This window comes from Corythoichthys intestinalis, chromosome 13 (genome assembly GCF_030265065.1).
Source record: "Corythoichthys intestinalis isolate RoL2023-P3 chromosome 13, ASM3026506v1, whole genome shotgun sequence".
Taxonomy (NCBI): domain Eukaryota; kingdom Metazoa; phylum Chordata; class Actinopteri; order Syngnathiformes; family Syngnathidae; genus Corythoichthys; species Corythoichthys intestinalis.
The window spans coordinates 6,708,931-6,728,954 of record NC_080407.1 but is presented as its reverse complement, the minus strand read 5'-3'; the positions used below and the strand labels follow the sequence as shown (position 1 = coordinate 6,728,954).

Here is a 20,024-nt window from a genome sequence, read left to right as displayed (position 1 = left end):
AAAAAAACATGATCGGAACAACCCTAATTTTTATATAAATTTGCGTCTTATGGGGGGAGGGCGATTTCACGGAGGTCATTTAAAGCTGCAGTTCTTTTCCTAATTCTAAATGAGCTTTTTCAAGAGAAGAGGCCCAAAAACGCACTTCAAATGAAGATTAAAAAAAAATTAAAAAAATCAAGAGAGCCCATTGAATTAGTCCCTGCCATGCCTGAATGCATCGCTTCACATAAGCCAAGTCATGTGACGGAGTCCGAGTACATCCCTGCAGTGGGTTCCACTAAGCCATTCAGGTGCCGGGGGAAGACTTCTACAGAGATAATGGCGACGAATGCGTTTCGGGACTGCGCACATGTGTGGCACCGTGCCTATTTTGGATCTTTTTGTGTGTGAGTCATCGCCGCGGTGACGTGACTGAAGCTCTCCCCGGTGGGCAGACACACTCACGTGGGTAAACACGTTCGCAGAAAAAATTGAATGGTCGCGTTTAGGAATGGGAACCTCTTGGTACCTCACGATACGATACAAACCTCACGATAATGATGATCTGACGATACAACGATTATTGATACATTGGTCTGGAAAACATTCTAGGATATTCTAAAAACAACTAAGAAACAGAAAAACAAGCTTCTGCTGTGAATTGGAATGAGTTTATCACTAGTAGACGTCCAATCCATTTTAACTGGGAGGGTGGCAGCGAATGTATATTGAATGTATATATTTGTCCGAGTTTTATTCATTTTTTTCTTAATGCGTTGCCGAAATGTATATGATCGGGAAAAATTATCGGGAATGATTGGAACTGGATTTGGAGCAAAAAAAAAAAAGCAATCTGATCGGGAAATATTAGGATCGGCAGATACTCAAACTAAAACGATCGGGATCGAATCGGGAGCAAAAAAACATGATCGGAACAACCCTAGTAACGATCTAGTCTTTATGTAATTTTAGCCAGCGAAACCTACGGAAGCAGAGGTTTTGGATGAGTATGTTTGTGCCGACACGAATAATCCCTTTCTTCTTTCTTGAGTTATCAAACGTGGCTTAGCGCAATACAAATGAAAATCACCAAGGATGCATAAAAATATGAAATACAAAAAACTGAAGTGATAACTGCGATGAAGTCGGAGCTACAAATTCAAACAGAATAATTCATGAAAGCGTCAAAACACATTCATTAATGCATTCAAGGCACGCCGAGGCTAAACAGCTAAAGTAGCGCAGTCAGTGTCAGGTTTAGGCAGCACCTACAGGGTCTCGTGGGATTTCTTCGTTGGCCGCGCGCGGCTTGGCGGGCACGTCTTCGCTACATTCGTTGTCGGAGGCCGGCGGCGAGTCGCCCAGCTCGGGGAAGTCGTCTCGCGTCCTCGGGCCTCGGAAGCGGATCTTGTCCAGGCGCCTGAGCATGGTCAACACCGCGCACCTGGGCTTTAACTTAACATGGCGGACGGCAACCCTGTCGGGTGACAGAAATGTGAAAGTCAGCCTCCACAGGATGTGACCCGCGACAAGCATATCCTTTTAACCGTCTGACACGTATTTGACCGCAGTGCATCAGTTGACCTCGTTTCCATGGCTAGAGTGATTGCATGGTCGCAAACATAATGGCTGTGTTGTGTTATCGTGCTGTATCGACTGTTGACAACCTTGTTCAGACAGTTGCCTACCCATTGGAAACAAGAAAAATGCACTGAATAAGGATGGGAATCTCTGGGTAGCTCATGATATGATTTGCGATACGAGGCTCACAATAACGATGATCTGAAGATATGGCGATTAGGGCTGCAGCTATCGAATATTTTAGTAATCGAGTAATCGACTGAAAATTCTATCGATTAATCGGATAAAACAAATATATTTTTAGGTGAAGAGCAATTATAAATATACATGAGAAAACAAGACATTTCATCTAATCTTGAACCATAGTCAGCCAATCAATGTCTTTATTTTCGATGTATATTGTTGAAAACAGCCAACAATTGCATCTCAGATGTAACTACAATAAAAAGAAAGAATAATTCACTGCTTTCACTCAAAAAACCTTTAGATCTCATAAAAAAAAAAATTAGAGCTGTCAAAATTATCGCGTTAACGGGCCGTAATTCATTTTTTAAATTAATCACGTTAAAATATTTGACGCAATTAACGCACATGCCCCGCTCAGACAGATTTAAATGACAGTACAGTGAAATGCCCACATGTTAATTGTGTTTTATGGAGTTTTGACATCCTCTGCTGGCACTTGGGTGCGACTGATTTTATAGGCTTAAGCACCCATGAGCATTGTGGAAGTAATTATTGACATCAATGGCGGGCTACTAGTTTATTTTTTTATTGAAATTTTTACAAATGTTATTAAAACGAAAACATTAAGAGGGGTTTTAATATAACATTTCTATAACTTGTACTAACATTTATCTTTTAAGAACTACAAGTCTTTCTATCCATGGATCGCTTTAACAGAATGTTAATAATGTTAATGCCATCTTGTTGATTTATTGTTATAATAAACAAATACAGTACTTATGAACTGTATGTTGAATGTATATGTCCATCTTGTGTCTTATCTTTCCATTCCAACAATAATTTACAGAAAAATATGGCATATTTTATAGATGGTTTGAATTGCGATTAATTGCAATTAATTACGATTAATTAATTTTTGAGCTGTAATTAACTCTATTAAAAATTTTAATCGTTTGACAGCCCTAAAATATTATATATATATATATATATATATATATATATATATATATATATATATATATATACCTGAAAATGCCGTTACGCTTGATAACACACATCATTTAAAAGTTAGGATTTTTTCCCACGTGTTTCAATTTAAATTTCTATTTGTGTCAAGCCATTTTTAAGTTCTAGTTAAGTTTTAAGTTAGTCTAAACTGTAAGTCCTGATAGGTGTATTATAAATGATGAATGTATGATACAGGCTGTATTGGAGCACATTAGGGACCAGTGCTACTTGGTGTTTTATCCAGCAATGACTACTGAGCTAAAATTGATAGTTAGCATTATTGAGTTTTTATTTTACACCCTCATCACTCAAGTTATGTTAAAGCCTGTATGTAAGACTCATTAGCCACGCATCGAAAGTGGTCATAATTAATAGAAACCTAGCCCTCCGCAGGGCTAACGTTACGTGAGCTAGTGGCAGTAACGTTAATCTTATTTATTAGCGCTTAGCGCCCTTTATTAGCGCTTAGCGCTCTACTGCTTTAAGATGGCGGCTGTTTACTAACGCTGCCCAGACGTGGCCGAGTCTCATTTCGCATCTAGTTCAACATACATGTGATCTCTATGAGACTCATCAGACGCTACCTGCTACCAACGTAGCATCTTGCGGGCTAGTATTTAGCAACGTCGGCATCGTTTGTAGTGGCTGTCAGCTGCAGTAAGTTTTTTTTTTTGCTTCTTCCTCTATGCACGTGACATCAGCGCGTTGTCCCGCATTAAAAGTAGTCCAAGCAAAACGTGATTCTTAGAGCTGTCAAAATAAACGATTACTCGAGGTGAATAAAATTAATCAGATCAGTTTTTAAACTCGAGTTACTCGAGTATTCGTTTCAGCTCTAATGGCGATATAAACAATCAACAGGAAATCGTTCTAGGATGTTCTACAAAACAACTAATAAACAGAAAAATAAAGCCCTTTTTATCCTTCTGCTTTGAGTTTATCACAAGTTGACGTGCAATCCAAGTGAAAAATAAAACGGCCTAAGATTAAAATTCTCCAAAAATGCACTTGAGATAGACTCTGATAGTTCCACTGCATTCTTCATTCATTCCACTGTCACTTTAAAACCAACTGCTTCGGATTTGATCTGATGCTTATCAAACATTCATGTCCTTACATAACGCAGCTGCTCTGAATAGAAAAGAAATATGAATGTAGAAGCATGCCATTAAAATACTTGGGAGAGCAAATGATCCGAGATGCACCTGAAGACAAACAGTCGAGTGAAGAATTTCCCTATGCGATGCGATTGTAGCAACCTGTTCAATTTCTATATATATAGACAGCCCACCCACGCGGGCTCCAGTGAGTGCAGCTTCAACTGGTGGGCAGACGATGCCTGCCGTGTGTGGAAACCGCGTGAGTGGCAGGTCATTAAACACATCCTTTTCCACACTAGGACACGATTACTCACGATAAACACATAAAATGACCTTAAAAATCACACTATTTTACAGTTTTAAACACAGTAAAAAATAATACAGAACTATATCTGCGTCATATGCACAAGCACACAGTAATCTGTCCGTGACCTGTAGTAGATGAACATTACTGTTAGCCACAAAGGTCACAGACGGCGCACCAGCCAATCACAGTCGCTTGTGGATTAAGTGCTATAATAAGCACCATATAAGTAAACCTGCCCTATATTAAAGAGTCTAAAATAGAGCACACCTAAATGACATTTAGGAATATATTTCACTGAAATTGCTGTTAGCATTAGCATTAAAGCTAACATACATGTAACATACAGTGGGGCAAAAAGGTATTTAGTCAACCACTAATTGTGCGAGTTCTCTGACTTGAAAATATTAGAGAGGCCTGTAATTGTCAACATGGGTAAACCTCAACCATGACAGACAGAATGTGAAAAAAAAAAACAGAAAAACATTGTTTGATTTTTAAAGAATTTATTTGCAAATCATGGTGGAAAATAAGTACTTGGTCAATACCAAAAGTTCATCTCAATACTTCGTTATGTACCCTTTGTTGGCAAACGTTTTCTGTAACTCTTCACAAGCTTTTCACACACTGTTGCTGGTATTTCGGCCCATTCCTCCATGCAGATCTGTTCTAGAGCAGTGATGTTTTGGGGCTGTCGTTGGGCAACATGGACTTTCGACTCCCTCCACAGATTTTCCATGAGGTTGAGATCTAAAGACTGGCTAGGCCACTCCAGGACCTTGAAATGCTTCTTACGAAGCCACTCCTTTTGTTGCCCTGGCTGTGTTTGGGATCATTGTCATGCTGAAAGACCCAGCCACGTCTCATTGTCAATGCCCATGCTGATGGAAGGAGATTTTCACTCAAAATCTCTCGATACATGGCCCCATTCATTCTTTCCTTTACACAGATCAGTCGTCCTGGTCCCTTTGCAGAAAAACAGCCCCAAAGCATGATGTTTCCACCCCCATGCTTCACAGCTGGTATGGTGTTCTTCAGATGCAATTCAGTATTCTTTCTCCTCCAAACACGAGAACCTGTGTTTCTACCAAAAAGTTCTATTTTGGTTTCATCTGACCATAACACATTCTTCCAGTCCTCTTCTGGATCATCTAAATGCTCTCTAGCAAACCGCAGACGGGCCTGGACGTGTACTGGCTTCAGCAGGGGGACACGTCTGGCAGTGCAGGATTTGAGTCCCTGGCGGCGCATTGTGTTACTGATAGTAGCCTTTGTTACTGTGGTCCCAGCTATCTGTAGGTAATTCACTAGGTCCCCCTGTGTGGTTGTGGGATTTTTGCTCACCGTTCTTGTTATCATTATGACGCCACGGGGTGAGATCTTGCACGGAGCCCCAGATTGAGGGAGATTATCAGTGGTCTTGTATGTCTTCCATTTTCTAATAATTGCTCCCACAGTTCGATTTCTTGACACCAAGCGTTTTACCTATTGCAGATTCAGTCTTCCCAGCCCGGTGCAGGTCTACAATTTTGTCTCTGGTGTCCTTCAACAGCTCTGTGGTCTTGGTCATAGTGGAGTTTGGAGTGTGACTGACTGAAGTTGTGGACAGTTGTCTTTTATACCGATAATGAGTTAAACAGGTGCCATACAATACAGGTAACAAGTGGAGCTTTGTTAGACCTTGTTAGAAGTTAGACCTCTTTGACAGCCAGAAATCTTGCTTGTTTGTAGGTGACCAAATACTTATTTTCCACTCTAATTTGGAAATGAATTCTTTAAAAAAATCAAACAATGTGATTTTCTGTTTTTCTTCCCACATTGTCGCTCTCATGGTTGAGGTTTACCCATGTTGACAATTACAGGCCTCTCTAATCTTTTCAAGTATGAGAACTTGCACAATTGGTGGTTGACTAAATAGTTATTTGCCCCACTGTACATATGCTTCAATACTGATATGACCGTACTTTCAAGTAAACTAATACAGTATATTGTATACAGTCCAGGGGTGGGACTTTAAGGGACCATTTGTTTGTGCTACGTGTGCGCTACACCCCTCTTATTGTGAGAATTGGTACGCTCCATCAGCCGCGGGAGTTGGATCCGGAAAAGCTGCGAGTGACGTCATCACTTGAATTTAATATCTCAATAGCTGTAAAACGCTAGCAGCACAAACAGAACTTTGTACAGCTCAAACAAGCACAAACGATTGACATTTTTAATACGAATTCGCGTCTGATGGGGGGGCCAACTTTACGAAGGTCACTTTTAGGCGTTAAAATATATCTGCCAGCACCCCTTGCTTCATGTCGGTCCAGCTGCGGCCCGCAGTACTCCAGAGGGGAGTGATTAGCGGATGACGAACGCTTAATCTAATTGATTGTTGATATATAAAATAGTTCCAGGAGGCAATGTCTCTGCACACTTGCACACTTTTATGAAGACATAATCCCCCCCCATATCAAACGACCCACTCGGGAGGGCTTGTTTCTGCTCATCGCACGTTGGATATGTTCCCATTTGTTCCTGATACTGTATAGAACAGCGATTGGACGTGTCAACGGCATCCAATGGGTTAAAAGCATATGAGGTCTTCCACTAATTATCTGGGCTATCCTAGAGGGAAAAAGGGATTAACATGGCCTTTAAATAACTTTTCTTCCAGGATTATCATCCCGAATAACACTGCCAGACGGCCCACATTTATATTTTCAACATCAACTGGCATTTTTCCGTGACAGATGCCGTGAAGAAAGCTGCAATCACAAGACTGCAAAGGTTAAAGAAATGACACACAGCTTCCCGTCGAGGACGCTAATGCAAGCCCCTTGGGGGCAATGTCTAGATGGCTGAGCAAACATAACGTGCGCAAAGGCGACATGGGGTTATTTTAGTCATTCAGCACTCAAACCGATGATGTTCAGTAAATGCAATCATAATGTAATTAGTTATGACCCAGGTTGCAGATGTGATTATATCACCCAAGCAGTTACGTAAAGATGATCAATAAGTAGTGAACAGCAGGTCAATTTCTCAAGTGGAAAACAGTCGAGGGGCTAAAAAAACAATCACAATTGTGATTTTTTTTTTTTATTTTTTTTTTTTTTACAATGGAACCTAAATCTATATATTAGCATTAAGCTAACGCTACTAAAAAAAAATCTATTTCGCATTTTATTGCACAATAAGTGGAATCTTCTTTGTTTGGTTATCCAAATAGCTTACCTTATTGATGTTTGATAACCTACTTAAAAACCAACATTTAACTTGTTTTTGTTCAAAGTTTGTCTAAAATAGTAAAAGTATACGTCATAATTGTATTCAAAACAACTGCGGGTGAAGTTTGTTTTATCTACAATTTCAGGGAAAAACATTTAAATAATACATTTTTAAATCTATTTACAGATAATTTGCTAGCGAGGTTCATTCCTTATTTCCGAATATTTAAATAAATCATTTTATACAATGGAGTCTACAGTTGTATATCAGCATTGGGCTAGCGCTACTAAAAAATATATATATATTTTGCATTTTATTGCATGATTTATGCAGTTTTCTTTGTTTTGTTATCCTAATAGTTGACCTCTCTTGGACTTTAATAAACTACTTGAGAACTAACATTTGACTTGTTTTTGTTCAAAATTTGTCCAAAATATTAATTTTGCAAGCATAGGTCATAATTGTATTCGAAACACCTGAAGGTGAAGTTAATAGTTTAACTAAAATTTAGGGAAAAAACATTTAAATCACACATTTTTTAAAATTCTATTTACAGATAACTTACTCGAGAGGTTCATGCCTTACTTTTAAATATTTAAATTGATCAATTTTGAACAAAGGCGTAGGTATTTGTATATTAGCATTAAGCTAGCGCTACTCAAATCTTTTTGCATTTTTTTTGTACACTATATGCAATTTCCACTTGGAGTTTAATAAACTGTTTGAAAACCAACATTTTACTTGTTTTAGTTTAAAATTTGTCCAAAATAAACAACTGCGGGAGAAGTTAATAGTAGTTTTAGCCACAATTTAGGGAAAACATTTAATATTTGTATGTATCCATTACAAGGTAATCGACTATAGACGTTAATTTCTGATACTTGAATATTTAAATTAATAACGTCAGACGTTGCGGAGTTGGACCCAAATATTTGTTGAATTACAGAAAGCCCAGTTGACACCATTAATGACTTCAAATGTATATCACTCGATACCATGATTTATTTTTCATTAAAACAAATTTACCATCATTGTCAAGGTCCATGAACGCACCATCACACGTACTGCATATTAATTCCCCCCAAAGTGCTCACAAATAATGCTCAAAAACTCAAATTTGTACTTACCCAGCGCGTAAATCGTAGCAAAGTTTCATGAACACTGAGATTGGCCTTCGAGTATCCGTCAGTACACCTGCTGCTGCTCAAGACGTCAAAAAAAAAAAAAAAAAAAAAAAAAAAGGTGGTGAAAAATGCTGCGCCCCTCGGTCAATCCATCACGAGAAGGTCCCAACAGGGTCGTTCTTGTTTGTCAGTCCGGGGAATAAAATAGCAGTTGCGTCCCTCCACCATGGAGCAGAAAGCTGCCGCGGAAAGCCAGCACCGTTAGCTTTAGCCCAGGGCTTACCGAAGAGACGCTATCTACGCCTCTTGTTGCTTTTGCAGCTCTTGTGACAGCTAGGGAAGGGCCGCGGAAATGACGTCACAGAGGCCGCGCACAGGGCGGGATCCCCTGGACGACAACATCCAATGGTTGTCGATTTATTTCGTTAGTGACCACTAGATGGAAGCAGAGCTCCATAAAAGTAGGTACATCGTTTTAAAATTAGATGGCAGCATTGCATCGAAGTTCTCAATGTATTTAATTAACCAGAACGCATTAGTTATTAACAAAAATAAGCAAAAGTGACATTTACGGAGATGATTCGCAACGCAAACTCCAAAATGACGCAAACTCGTGGAAATTTGCACTTCAAAACAAAACATATCTGGGTTTATCCGATTCAGATCTTTCATTTCACCACTGGGGATGTCAACTGCCACGATAAAAGACCAAGTCGGCACTGTTGAAAATTTAAATTTGATATTTACATTTACTGCCATCAGTTAAGTAGTGTCGTCAGTTAAGATTCTTATTGTAATACGATTTTTTTTTCTTTTAAATGTAGCAGTAAAAATATTATTTAAAAAAAAATTAAGTAGTGGTTTCAGTCAGGGCCGGCCCACCCTATACGCAGACTATGCAGCTGCTTAGAGCCCCTGACCACTAGGGGGCCCCCAATCTGGCAATTGTTTTATTTTTATTCTATTTTGTTTACTACAGTTTGCTTTATTTGACTTTTGTGAGTTTTGATACTTGATTACAAGCTTAAAAAAATTAAAATTCTTCCTTAACTTCTTTCTTTCCACTTTTAGAAAATGGTTTGGCGCTATCTACTGTAACTACTGACAATCATTTGGGGAGAGAAGTTTGAAGTATGCAGTGCAACAAAATCTGAATAATATACAAAATATGGACGTATGGGTTGGATTGCATGTATGGGTTTCACAGTACACTGTGACGAAATGTTGGGCCAAAAATATGTGCCCCTTTGCATTATTTTGCTTAGGGCCCCCAAATGGCCTGGGCCGGCCCTGGTGTCAGTGAAGATCCTTATGCCGTAATTTCTGGACTATAAGGCGCACCTGACTATAAGCCGCCACCCACCAAATTTGACAAGAAAACAGCATTTGTTCATAGATAAGCCGCACTAGACAATAAGCCGCAGCTGTCCTCACTGTATTATGGGATATGTACACCAAAAGATATTCACCGGTAACACTTTATTGGATAGCGGCATCATAAGACTGTCATAAGACTAAATGTACCACCATGAAGCTTTGAACCAATTGGCTGCAAAACTTAATTGCTTCAAGAAGCTTCATTTGGCTATCACTGCTCCCTTGGGGGAGACAGTCAACCTCTGTTGCCACCTGCTGTCAACACTGTTGTTGTACAACATGCCTCCTAGCATGCATTGCAGCGCTACAGATGTAAATAACAAAATTCATGGTCTGTTCTAATTATTTTTTCAGTTACTCTCCCAGTTTTTTCATTAAGTGGTATTTGGTAACACTTATTTGACAGTGGCGCCATAAAACTGTCATAAGACCATCATAATTATGACATGGCACTGCCATTAGCGTTAATGAATGCTTATGACAGATGTCATTTCGTGTCATCCGGCAAATTATCTCACTTTTGAATAGATGTAAAAGAGCCGAGCTGGACACAAATGGAGTGTTGGTGACAAAATGTTCTGGATGATACTTAATGGCATTCATTCATTCATTAATGTCCATGATAGTGTCATAATCATGTCATAATTATGACGGTCTTACGGCAGTTTTATGACACTGCTGTCCCAATTAAATCAATATAAAAGCCGCACTGGACTATAAGCCTCAGGATTCAAAATTAGGGGGAAAAGTAGCGGCTTTTAGTCCGAAAATTACGTTATAGATATATACTATAGTACATATATAAGTATATATACAGGGGTTGGACAAAACACCTTTTAAAAAATAAACACAAACTAATTTAATATGGTGTAGGTCCGCCTTTTGCAGCAATTACAGCCTCAATTCTCCAAGGTATTGATTCATACAACACGTGAATTGTTTCCAAAGGAATTTTCAGTTAGAATACCCTCAAACTCTTTTCCAGACGATGGCACTGGAAATCGACATCTTAATTGAATCTCTAAAACTGACCATAAATGCTCAAAAACGTTGAGGTCTGAGGATTGTGCCGGCCATACGAGATGCTCAACTTAATTAGAATGTTCCTCATACCATTCTTTAACAATTACCGGTATGTTAATTATCTGACAGGGGGCAGCGGTTGCCTGGACAACAAAAGCCCCAATGGGCTTGCAACTCGACCCGTCCTTCTCACCTTTCACATAATACTACCTGGCGGCATCATCATACAATACCTGTGAACCGGAGGCGATTGCTCGAAGACTGCAAGGGAAGCTCGGCTTCCCACAAAATGTCAAAAAATAAGTGACTAAACGTAAACTGTTGTGTGTACATGTCATTGACTACACGTGCACTACAACGGTTGGTTCTCTGAATGATAATTGGATGATCTGTCTGAGGCTGAAACCCTTGATTGACAGAGAAGTGAGTGAATCAGCCATCTTGTCTTAACAGCCACGGGAGACATTTTTCAATTTCATTGAGTTGACTTTCATAAACATCCTAGTGACACTTGCTTTGTTAAAAAGAGAAAAATCAAGCTTATTTCATGTGTTTTTTTTTCTCTCGATTGTAGCTGCTTGTGCATGGTGAATTGACTTCTGGCACCGTTGTTGCTTTCCCTACCGAGCAACGGTGCCGCTGAGCCCCTGCACCGCCACAAAGAGCTCACATTTTGAGCTTCCCCTCATTGAAAGACCAGCATCCGCAACTGTCCATCCATCCATCCATTATCTTCCGCTTATTCCGGGGTCGGGTCGCGGGGGCAGCAGCTTCAGCAGGGAAGCCCAGACTTCCCTCTCCCCAGCCACTTCAGCCAGCTCCTCCGGCAGGATTCCAAGGCGTTCCCAGGCCAGCCGAGCGACATAGTCTCTCCAGCGTGTCCTGGGTCGACCCCGGGGCCTCCCGCCGGTGGGACATGCCCGGAACACCTCTCCAGGGAGGCGTCCAGGAGGCATTCGAACCAGATGCCCGAGCCACCTCAACTGGCTCCTCTCAACGCGGAGGAGTAGCGGCTCGACACCAAGCCCCTCCCGGATGACCGAGCTTCTCACCCTATCTCTAAGGGAGAGCCCGGACACCCTGCGGAGGAAACTCATTTCGGCCGCTTGTATCCGGGATCTTGTTCTTTCGGTCACGACCCACAGCTCGTGACCATAGGTGAGGGTAGGAACGTAGATCGACTGGTAAATCGAGAGCTTCGCCTTTTGGCTCAGCTCCTTCTTCACCACAACGGACCGGTGCAGAGTCCGCATCACTGCAGACGCTGCACCGATCCGCCTGTCAATCTCCCGCTCCCTCCTACCCTCACTCGTGAACAAGACCCCAAGATACTTGAACTCCTCCACTTGGGGCAGGATCTCCTCCCCGACCCGGAGAGGGCATGCCACCCTTTTCCGGCTGAGGACCATGGTCTCGGATTTGGAGGTGCTGATCTTCATCCCAACCGCTTCACACTCGGCTGCGAACCGCCCCAATGAGAGTTGGAGGTCACGGCTTGATGAAGCCAACAGCACCACATCATCTGCAAAAAGCAGAGATGAAATGCTGAGGCCACCAAACCAGACACCCTCAACGCTTCGGCTGCGCCTAGAAATTCTGTCCATAAAAATTATGAACAGAATCTGTGACAAAGGGCAGCCTTGGTGGAGTCCAATCCTCACTGGGAACGAATTCGACTTACTGCCGGCAATGCGGACCAGACTCTGACACCGGTCGTACAGGGACCGAACAGCCCTTACCAAGGGGCTCGGTACCCCGTACTCCCGGAGCACCCTCCACAGGACTCCCCTAGGCACACGGTCGAACGCCTTCTCCAAATCCACAAAACACATGTAGACTGGTTGGGCGAACTCCCATGCACCCTCAAGGACCCTGCCGAGGGTGTAGAGCTGGTCCACTGTTCCACGGCCGGGACGAAAACCACACTGCTCCTCCTGAATCCGAGATTTGACTTCCCGATGGACCCTCCTCTCCAGCACCCCTGAATAGACTTTACCGGGGAGGCTGAGGAGTGTGATCCCTCTATAATTGGAACACACCCTCCGGTCCCCCTTTTTGAAAAGAGGGACCACCACCCTGGTCTGCCAATCCAGAGGCACTGTCCCCGATGTCCATGCGATGTTGTAGAGGCGTGTCAGCCATGACAGCCCTACAACATCCAGAGCCTTTAGGAACTCCGGGCGGATCTCATCTACCCCCGGGGCCTTGCCACCGAGGAGCTTACCAACTGCCTCAGTGACTTCAACCCCAGAGATCGAAGAGCCCACCTCAGAGTCCCCAGACCCTGCTTCCTCAAAGGAAGGCGTGTCGGTGGAATTGAGGAGGGCTTCAAAGTATTCTCCCCACCGACTCACGACGTCCCGAGTCGAGGTCAGCAGTACACCATCTTCACTATACACAGTGTTAATGGTGCACTGCTTCCCTCTCCTCAGACGCCGGATGGTGGACCAGAATTTCCTCGAAGCCGTCCGGAAGTCGTTTTCCATGGCCTCGCCGAACTCCTCCCATGTCCGAGTTTTTGCCTCAGCGACCGCCGAAGCCGCAGTCCGCTTGGCCAGCCGGTACCTGTCAGCTGCCTCCGGAGTCCCACAGGCCAAAAAGGCCCGATAGGCCTCCTTCTTCATCTTGACGGCATCCCTTACCGCTGGTGTCCACCAGCGGGTTCGGGGATTGCCGCCCCGACAGGCACCAACCACCTTACGGCCACAGCTCTGATCGGCCGCCTCAACAATGGAGGTGCGGAACATGGCCCACTCGGACTCAATGTCCCCCACCTCCCCCGGGACAAGGGTTAGTGTGCACATAATCTAGTCCAAATGAAGATTGTGAGCCTGAATCTGAACTGTGTTGCATCTTTTATTCTTCTATATAAACTCTGGAGACAAATTCCTCTCATTAAAGCGCAAGGCCGCTGGCAAATATCTTCAGGCTTACCTCGGAATGCCTGCGTTTAAGTGGTCTGAGCTGTGGAAAAATGCCTGGAACAGCTCCATAACCTTGTAAGGTAACATCCTTATCAGCCATTTCTAAACTAGCAAACAAAATAAACCCGTGTGTACAAATCCAACATCTTTAATTTGATTTTCCAGTGTCAAGAGAACCATAAAAAATAAATATACATTATGTTACAAAACTTTTCCAGTGTCCGAACATTAGAAAAATAACCACATATTAACATAATTGATCACACAGGCAGGTTGGAAAACAAGACGAAGGCACCTTGTGAGTGGTAAACATAACTTAAAAATTGAGCTGCGTCTGAACTGAAAAATCCCAAACAGGCAGATTCTTGCCAAAAAGTGAGACGTGGGTTTTATAGTGCTTCAACATATCCGTCCTTCCATTAGTGCTCTTTATCCTGCAAAATGTATGAGTTTGTAAGGCCTCCTAAATTGTTCAAGTTTGCTTGAAATCCTATTGGACTACAAATGTACCAACGTGTCTCCCAGACAATTGCACGAGTCACAAGTAAGTCCCGAGTCTTACCTGTTGTGGGCAAGTCGAGCTGGGTCACGAGGATATGTCGAGTCGAGTCATAAGCTTATGTCTAGTCCAGTCCAGTCTCGAGATCATATAGAGTCGAGCCGAGTCGCAAGGTTGTAAAGACGAGTCATGGTAAGGCAAAAGCTTGCCAAGTCAAGTCGAGTCACAGGTTAGTCAAGGCCTTCACCATTGTTCCTCAGCACACTTACAACCAGGCGACCTGGCAGGTGGGAACCAATCTACGATCTAAGTTTTTCCAAGTCAGCTTCGAGTCGAGTCATTTTTTTTTTCCTCAAGTCTGAGTCAAGTTGCGAGTCATCAAATTTGCAACTCGAGTCTGAGTCCCTGTGACTCGAGTTCAATTGTCTGGTATCTCCTACCAGTCACATTTTTGCAATACATTCCGAGAGGGGAAAGTCTTCATCAATAGTCTCTGCTCCCCGTTTGTTCCTTTTATGCATTTGGCACTCAGGTTCCGTCAATCTCCTCTCTTTTGTTCCCTTTATTGTTCCTTCCGCTGGGTAATACTGATCTGAGAAGACGGACATGGGCTGGACGTGGGTCTGCTAGTGTTGGCTCTCCTCCTCTCACAAAGGCGGGCTGGTCTGGATGTCCCTAACGGGTCAGAGCAAAGTCTCGTTACTAGGGTTGTTCCGATCATGTTTTTTTTGCTCCCGATCCGATCCCGATCGTATTAGTTTGAGTATCTGCCGATCCCGATATTTCCCGATTCGATTGGTTTTTTTTTGCTCCCGATTCAATTCCAATCATTCCCGATAATTTTTCCCGATCATATACATTTTGGCAATGCATTAAGAAAAAAATGAATAAAAACTCCGACGAATATATACATTCAACATACAGTACATAAGTACTGTATTTGTTTATTATGACCATAAATCCTCAAGATGGCATTTACATTATTAACATTCTTTCTGTGAGAGGGATCCACGGATAGAAAGACTTGTAAAATGATGAAGGTGACTTTGTATATTGTGACTAAATATTGCCATCTAGTGTATTTGTTGAGCTTTCAGTAAATGATACTGTAGCCATACCCAAATGCATCCATGACTGTGTGTATTGGTACCAATTGATATATCTTCTCTGTGTTGGGAAATAACATAGGGTGTTCAGAAAAAGATCAACAACTACCTTTCTTCCCCACATTGCTTTCCCACGATATTTCTAAATGTTGAGAGAGGGATTGTAAGTCTTAAGCCAATTAAAAAAGGCTCCAAAGACTGCCAAAATTCACTCTACTCATTTCACGCTGCCTTTTAGCTCTAAATATAGGTAAATTGGCGCCATTCTAGATTGAACACGACAATGCGTGAGTGGGCCGTGCAGCGCATGCGTTGATTGTGTTAAATATTTTAACGTCATTCATTTTTAAAACATAAGTTACCACCATTAACGTGATAAATTTGATAGCCCTACTTTAAGCCAAAACTAAAGACTCTGGATGAGTGTAAGACATTTTGTCTGAAATGTTAAATACAATTACAAAACGATACTTTGAAAATGACGTGATCGGACCCGATCGATCGGACGTCTTTACTCGTTACTGCCGCTGTTAATGTGGGAGGGGGTGTCAGTACCAGGATTTAAGACAACAACACGTGGGGTGAAACAGGGGGAACAGAATTTTTTATTTATTTATTTTTTTTAAGTTTCCTTTGTCAAATTTTTTGGACGTCTATTGCTGTCAATGGCAGCCAATAGTGATTCAGGCAAATGTCTTTTGTTGAGGAGGAGTAGAACAGTTGTTAGATAAAAAATAGGGCTGTCAAAATTATCGCGTTAATGGGCGTTAATTCATTTTTTTAATCAATCATGTTAAAATATTTAACGCAATTAATACACATGCCCTGCTCAAACAGATTAAAAAGACAGAAGTGTAATGTCCGCTTTTTACTTGTTTCTTGGTGTTTGGCGCCCTCTGCTGGCGCTTGGGTCCAAATGATTTTATGGGTTTAAGCACAATGAGTGAGCATGGTGTAATTATTGACATCAACAATGGCGAGCTACGAGTTTGTTTTTTGACTGAAAATTTTACAAATTTTAATAAAATGAAAACATAAAGAGGGGTTTTAATATAAAATTTCTATAACTTAAGTCTTTCCATCCATGGATCGCTTTAAGAGAATGTTAATAATGTTAATGCCATCTTGTTGATTTATTGTTATAATAAACAAATACAGTACTTATGTACAGTTGAATGTATATATCTGTCTTGTGTCTTATCTTTCCATTCCAACAATAATTTACAGAAAAATATGGCAATATTTATAGATGGTTTGAATTGCGATTAATTACGATGAATTTTTAGGCAGTAATTTTAGGCTGTTTGACAGCCGTAATAAAAATGTTAACACCATTTACACAGCAATTCTTTCAATCACCACTAGAGAGAGCCAACATTCGTTTTGAGAAGAATTAATGAATGAACTACTCACTCTGAGTCAGTGCCGTTGCTGCCGTTGACCGTCCCAGACTTCAAGTGCATGGCCATCCCGCCGTTAGCGTCGCGGTAGACGCCCGCCGGCAATGTGCCGACGGCGATCTGCGGCCGAGGAGCGACGGGCGGTTTTACCAGGGACCCGTTTCCGTTGTTACTAGGGCGGTTACCGTCGTTGGAGGCCGACGAGGGCCGGCGGGACGACGGCGCCATGTTGTTGACGGGGGACGGGGACGTGGCGGTGTTGTAATTAGGCGGTGGCGAGGTAATGGTAGGGGAGTTGTAGTCGCTCAGCTTTTCTCGGAGACGGTTCTTCATGTTTTTGTCGGTTAAAGGGGGCGGGTAGCTGATTTTGTTCTTCAGGATACCTGACAAAAACAAACATGGTCACAAATAGGGGTGGGAACCACTGGATAGCTCATGATAGGCTATTTTCCTCCTTCTGCTGTGAATTGGAATGGGTTGCTATTGATTTTGGCTGACTTCCTGTTCATTTTGGGTGATTTCCTGTTGATTATTGAGCATTTACAGGTCACTTTCAGTTAATTTTGGGTTACTGAAAAAGTGACTCCTGTAAATGCCCTAAAATGAACAGGAAGTGACCAATAAATGCCCAGAAGACTCGCTGTGAATGCTCTGGTTTCAGTGCCATTGACGGGGCTAGACGTCAAATCCGGTCAAAATGAATTGGATGTCTAGCGCCGTCAAGTGAGCTAACGTCGACACTATTCTAATGAAGATTTTGGAAGCCAACTTTGTTTAAACAATGAAACTTTTTTAGAATGATATATCGATTCTTGATGGGAGCAAATGGCTAGCCTTTTGGGCCACAAAGTATCGCACTATATCACCTTTTTAATATATTGTCACACCCTTAGTCACAAACCAAGCCACCGTCTCAAATCTTGGTTGTAAATGAATCTCCTCACCTTTTCTCTGTTCCGGTTGCTGGTTGCTGTTAGTCTGAGAAATCGGCGTCATCGCTTCCTTGGCGTTCCCGCTCGCCTGCTTGTCTCCATCCTGAGGCGTCTCTCGATCCCGTTCGACCATGTGGTTGATCTTGTTCTCCGGGTGCAGCTCGACGTTAACCTTGGTCTCAACCCGAAGCTTCTCCGGAGCGCCGGGGTCTTCGCTGTCGCTGGCCGTGGTGGCGTCCGTCGGCCAGTACGGGGCCACGTGATTGGACACAGAGTCAACCGGACCTCTACCTTTGGGCGAACTATGAACCGGCTGTCTTTCATTGTTCCACTTGGGTTTGACGTCCACGTCGTCGTCCTCGCTGTCCGACGAGTGAGACGAAGCGTACGAAGAGCTGTTCTCGTCCAACGAAAGCTCGCTGTCCGTGTCGGAGTCTGACGGAAGGGAGGACGCGCAGTGAGATGAAATGCGAAATCCCAGAAAAGTCAAAAACTCACCGTCCGCCTTGGAGCCACTTCTGTGGAAGAGAGGCCCGTCCAGATCAGTGTGTCCTTTGGCCGTCCCTGAGGAGATGCTGGGCTTGAGGCCTGACTCCTCCCTGCTCAGGTACAGAAGTCAAGAGGAGAAGATTCTTTAATGTTGAATTTGACTGGAGGATCATTCCACGCAAGCACGTGTCAGCCATAAATTCCCATTTAAGAAGTTCTACTCCAATCTCATGCCTACATCTACCCAGCTTGTTCGCCTCCGGAACCAAGCGGCACGCCACGTCCCACCCCCCACGGCACCCATTAACCTCGGGGTCAGCTCATATTACCCTGATGACAGATTTATGAGCGCAGGCCAAATCTAATACCCGCTAAACCCCTGTGTAAAGAATGTAAAGCTACCGAGTGTGCCGTAAAAACTGAAGCGTGCTACACCCTAGATTGGTCACCAGTCATTTGGTGAGTTGTCAACCATGTTTGATAAGCTTAGTTATCAAATACTGAGTGGTCCATATTTACTCTTTTCTTCTTTTTCTATAAACAGGCATGAAAATGGGTCAGGGGTAAAAAAGGTGAAAAGGGTGTGGAGGATATATGTTACAGTGTACCGGAAAATATTTCCTCCACACGACTAATTTTCTCCCGATTAGTCGACTAATGTAATAATCCCCCCCCCCCCCCCTTTTTTTTTTTTTTAAATAATTTAGCAATGAAATTTTTAATGATGCTTATTAATTCACAAAAACATCTTGGAACACTTAAATTCATGATTAAAGTACAAATAAACACGTAAATAACAACAATAAATCACAAACAATGAGGTCAAATGCTCATAGCATTAATTAGTGCAAAAGAATGGAATGTAAACAGATTCAGAACACTGACTTCGCCTTTCCAACATGATTCAAAACAATTCTTAAAAAATAACTACCCTAATTTTCGGACTATAAGCCGCTACTTTTTTCCCCTCATTTTGAATCTTGCGGCTTATTTGTTTATTTATTTGGGTTAATAGGTAACACTTTATTTGGCAGCGGCATCATAAAACTGTCATTAGAACATCATAATTATGACATGACACTATCATGGGCATTACTGAATGCTTATGACAGATGTCAATATGTGTCATGTGGCATATTATTTCACTAACTCCATTTATGTCCAGCTCAGATCTTTTACGGCCATTCAAAAGTGAGATCATTTGCTGGATGACACTAACCGACCGCTATTATAAGCATTCATTATTGCTTATGACATTGTCATGTAATAATTATGACTGTCATATGACAGTATTATGGCAGGAAAATGTGACCAAATACCATAACTAGCAATTAATGAAACAACTGAAACAGTAACTGAAGAAATAATTAGTGCAGAACATGATTGTTATTTACATCTGTAGCGCCGCAATGCATGCTAGGAGGAATGTTGGATGACAACAGTGTTGAAAGCAGGTGGCAGCAGAGGTTGACTGTCTCCCCCAAGGGATCAGTGATGGCCAAATGAAGCTTTTAGAAACAATAAGGCTTTGCACCCAATTGGTTCAAAGCTTAATGGTGGTTCGTTTGGTCTCATGACAGTCTTATGATGCCATTGTCAAATGAAGTGTTACCAGTTAATATCTTTTGGTGTAAATATCCCATAATACAATGAGGACAACTGTGGCTTATAGTCCAGTGCAGCTTGTCTATGAACAAATGCCGTTTTCATGTCAAATTTGGTGGGTGGCGGCTTATCGTCAGGTGCGCCTTATAGGCCAGAAATTACGGTAGT

General features: G+C 42.2%; 2 protein-coding genes across 3 annotated transcripts in view; both read right to left on the bottom strand.

Moving 5' to 3' along the window:
* Positions 1–8,857, bottom strand: part of gramd4a (GRAM domain containing 4a) — a 47,256-nt gene extending 38,399 nt beyond the window's left edge. For both annotated transcript variants that reach the window (XM_057853912.1, XM_057853913.1), the window contains exons 1-2: positions 8,505–8,857; positions 1,255–1,459 (exon numbers count right to left, since the gene is read on the bottom strand). In XM_057853912.1, the coding sequence (XP_057709895.1) occupies positions 1,255–1,459; positions 8,505–8,533 (234 nt within the window). In that variant the 5' untranslated portion in view covers positions 8,534–8,857. The remainder of the gene's footprint in view (positions 1–1,254; positions 1,460–8,504) is intronic.
* A 4,902-nt stretch (positions 8,858–13,759) lies between these two features.
* Positions 13,760–20,024, bottom strand: part of celsr1a (cadherin EGF LAG seven-pass G-type receptor 1a) — an 87,526-nt gene continuing 81,261 nt past the window's right edge. Inside the window, exons 32-35 of the mRNA XM_057855039.1 lie at positions 18,261–18,361; positions 17,775–18,197; positions 16,844–17,213; positions 13,760–14,999 (exon numbers count right to left, since the gene is read on the bottom strand). Of these exons, the coding sequence (XP_057711022.1) occupies positions 14,972–14,999; positions 16,844–17,213; positions 17,775–18,197; positions 18,261–18,361 (922 nt within the window). The 3' untranslated portion in view covers positions 13,760–14,971. The remainder of the gene's footprint in view (positions 15,000–16,843; positions 17,214–17,774; positions 18,198–18,260; positions 18,362–20,024) is intronic.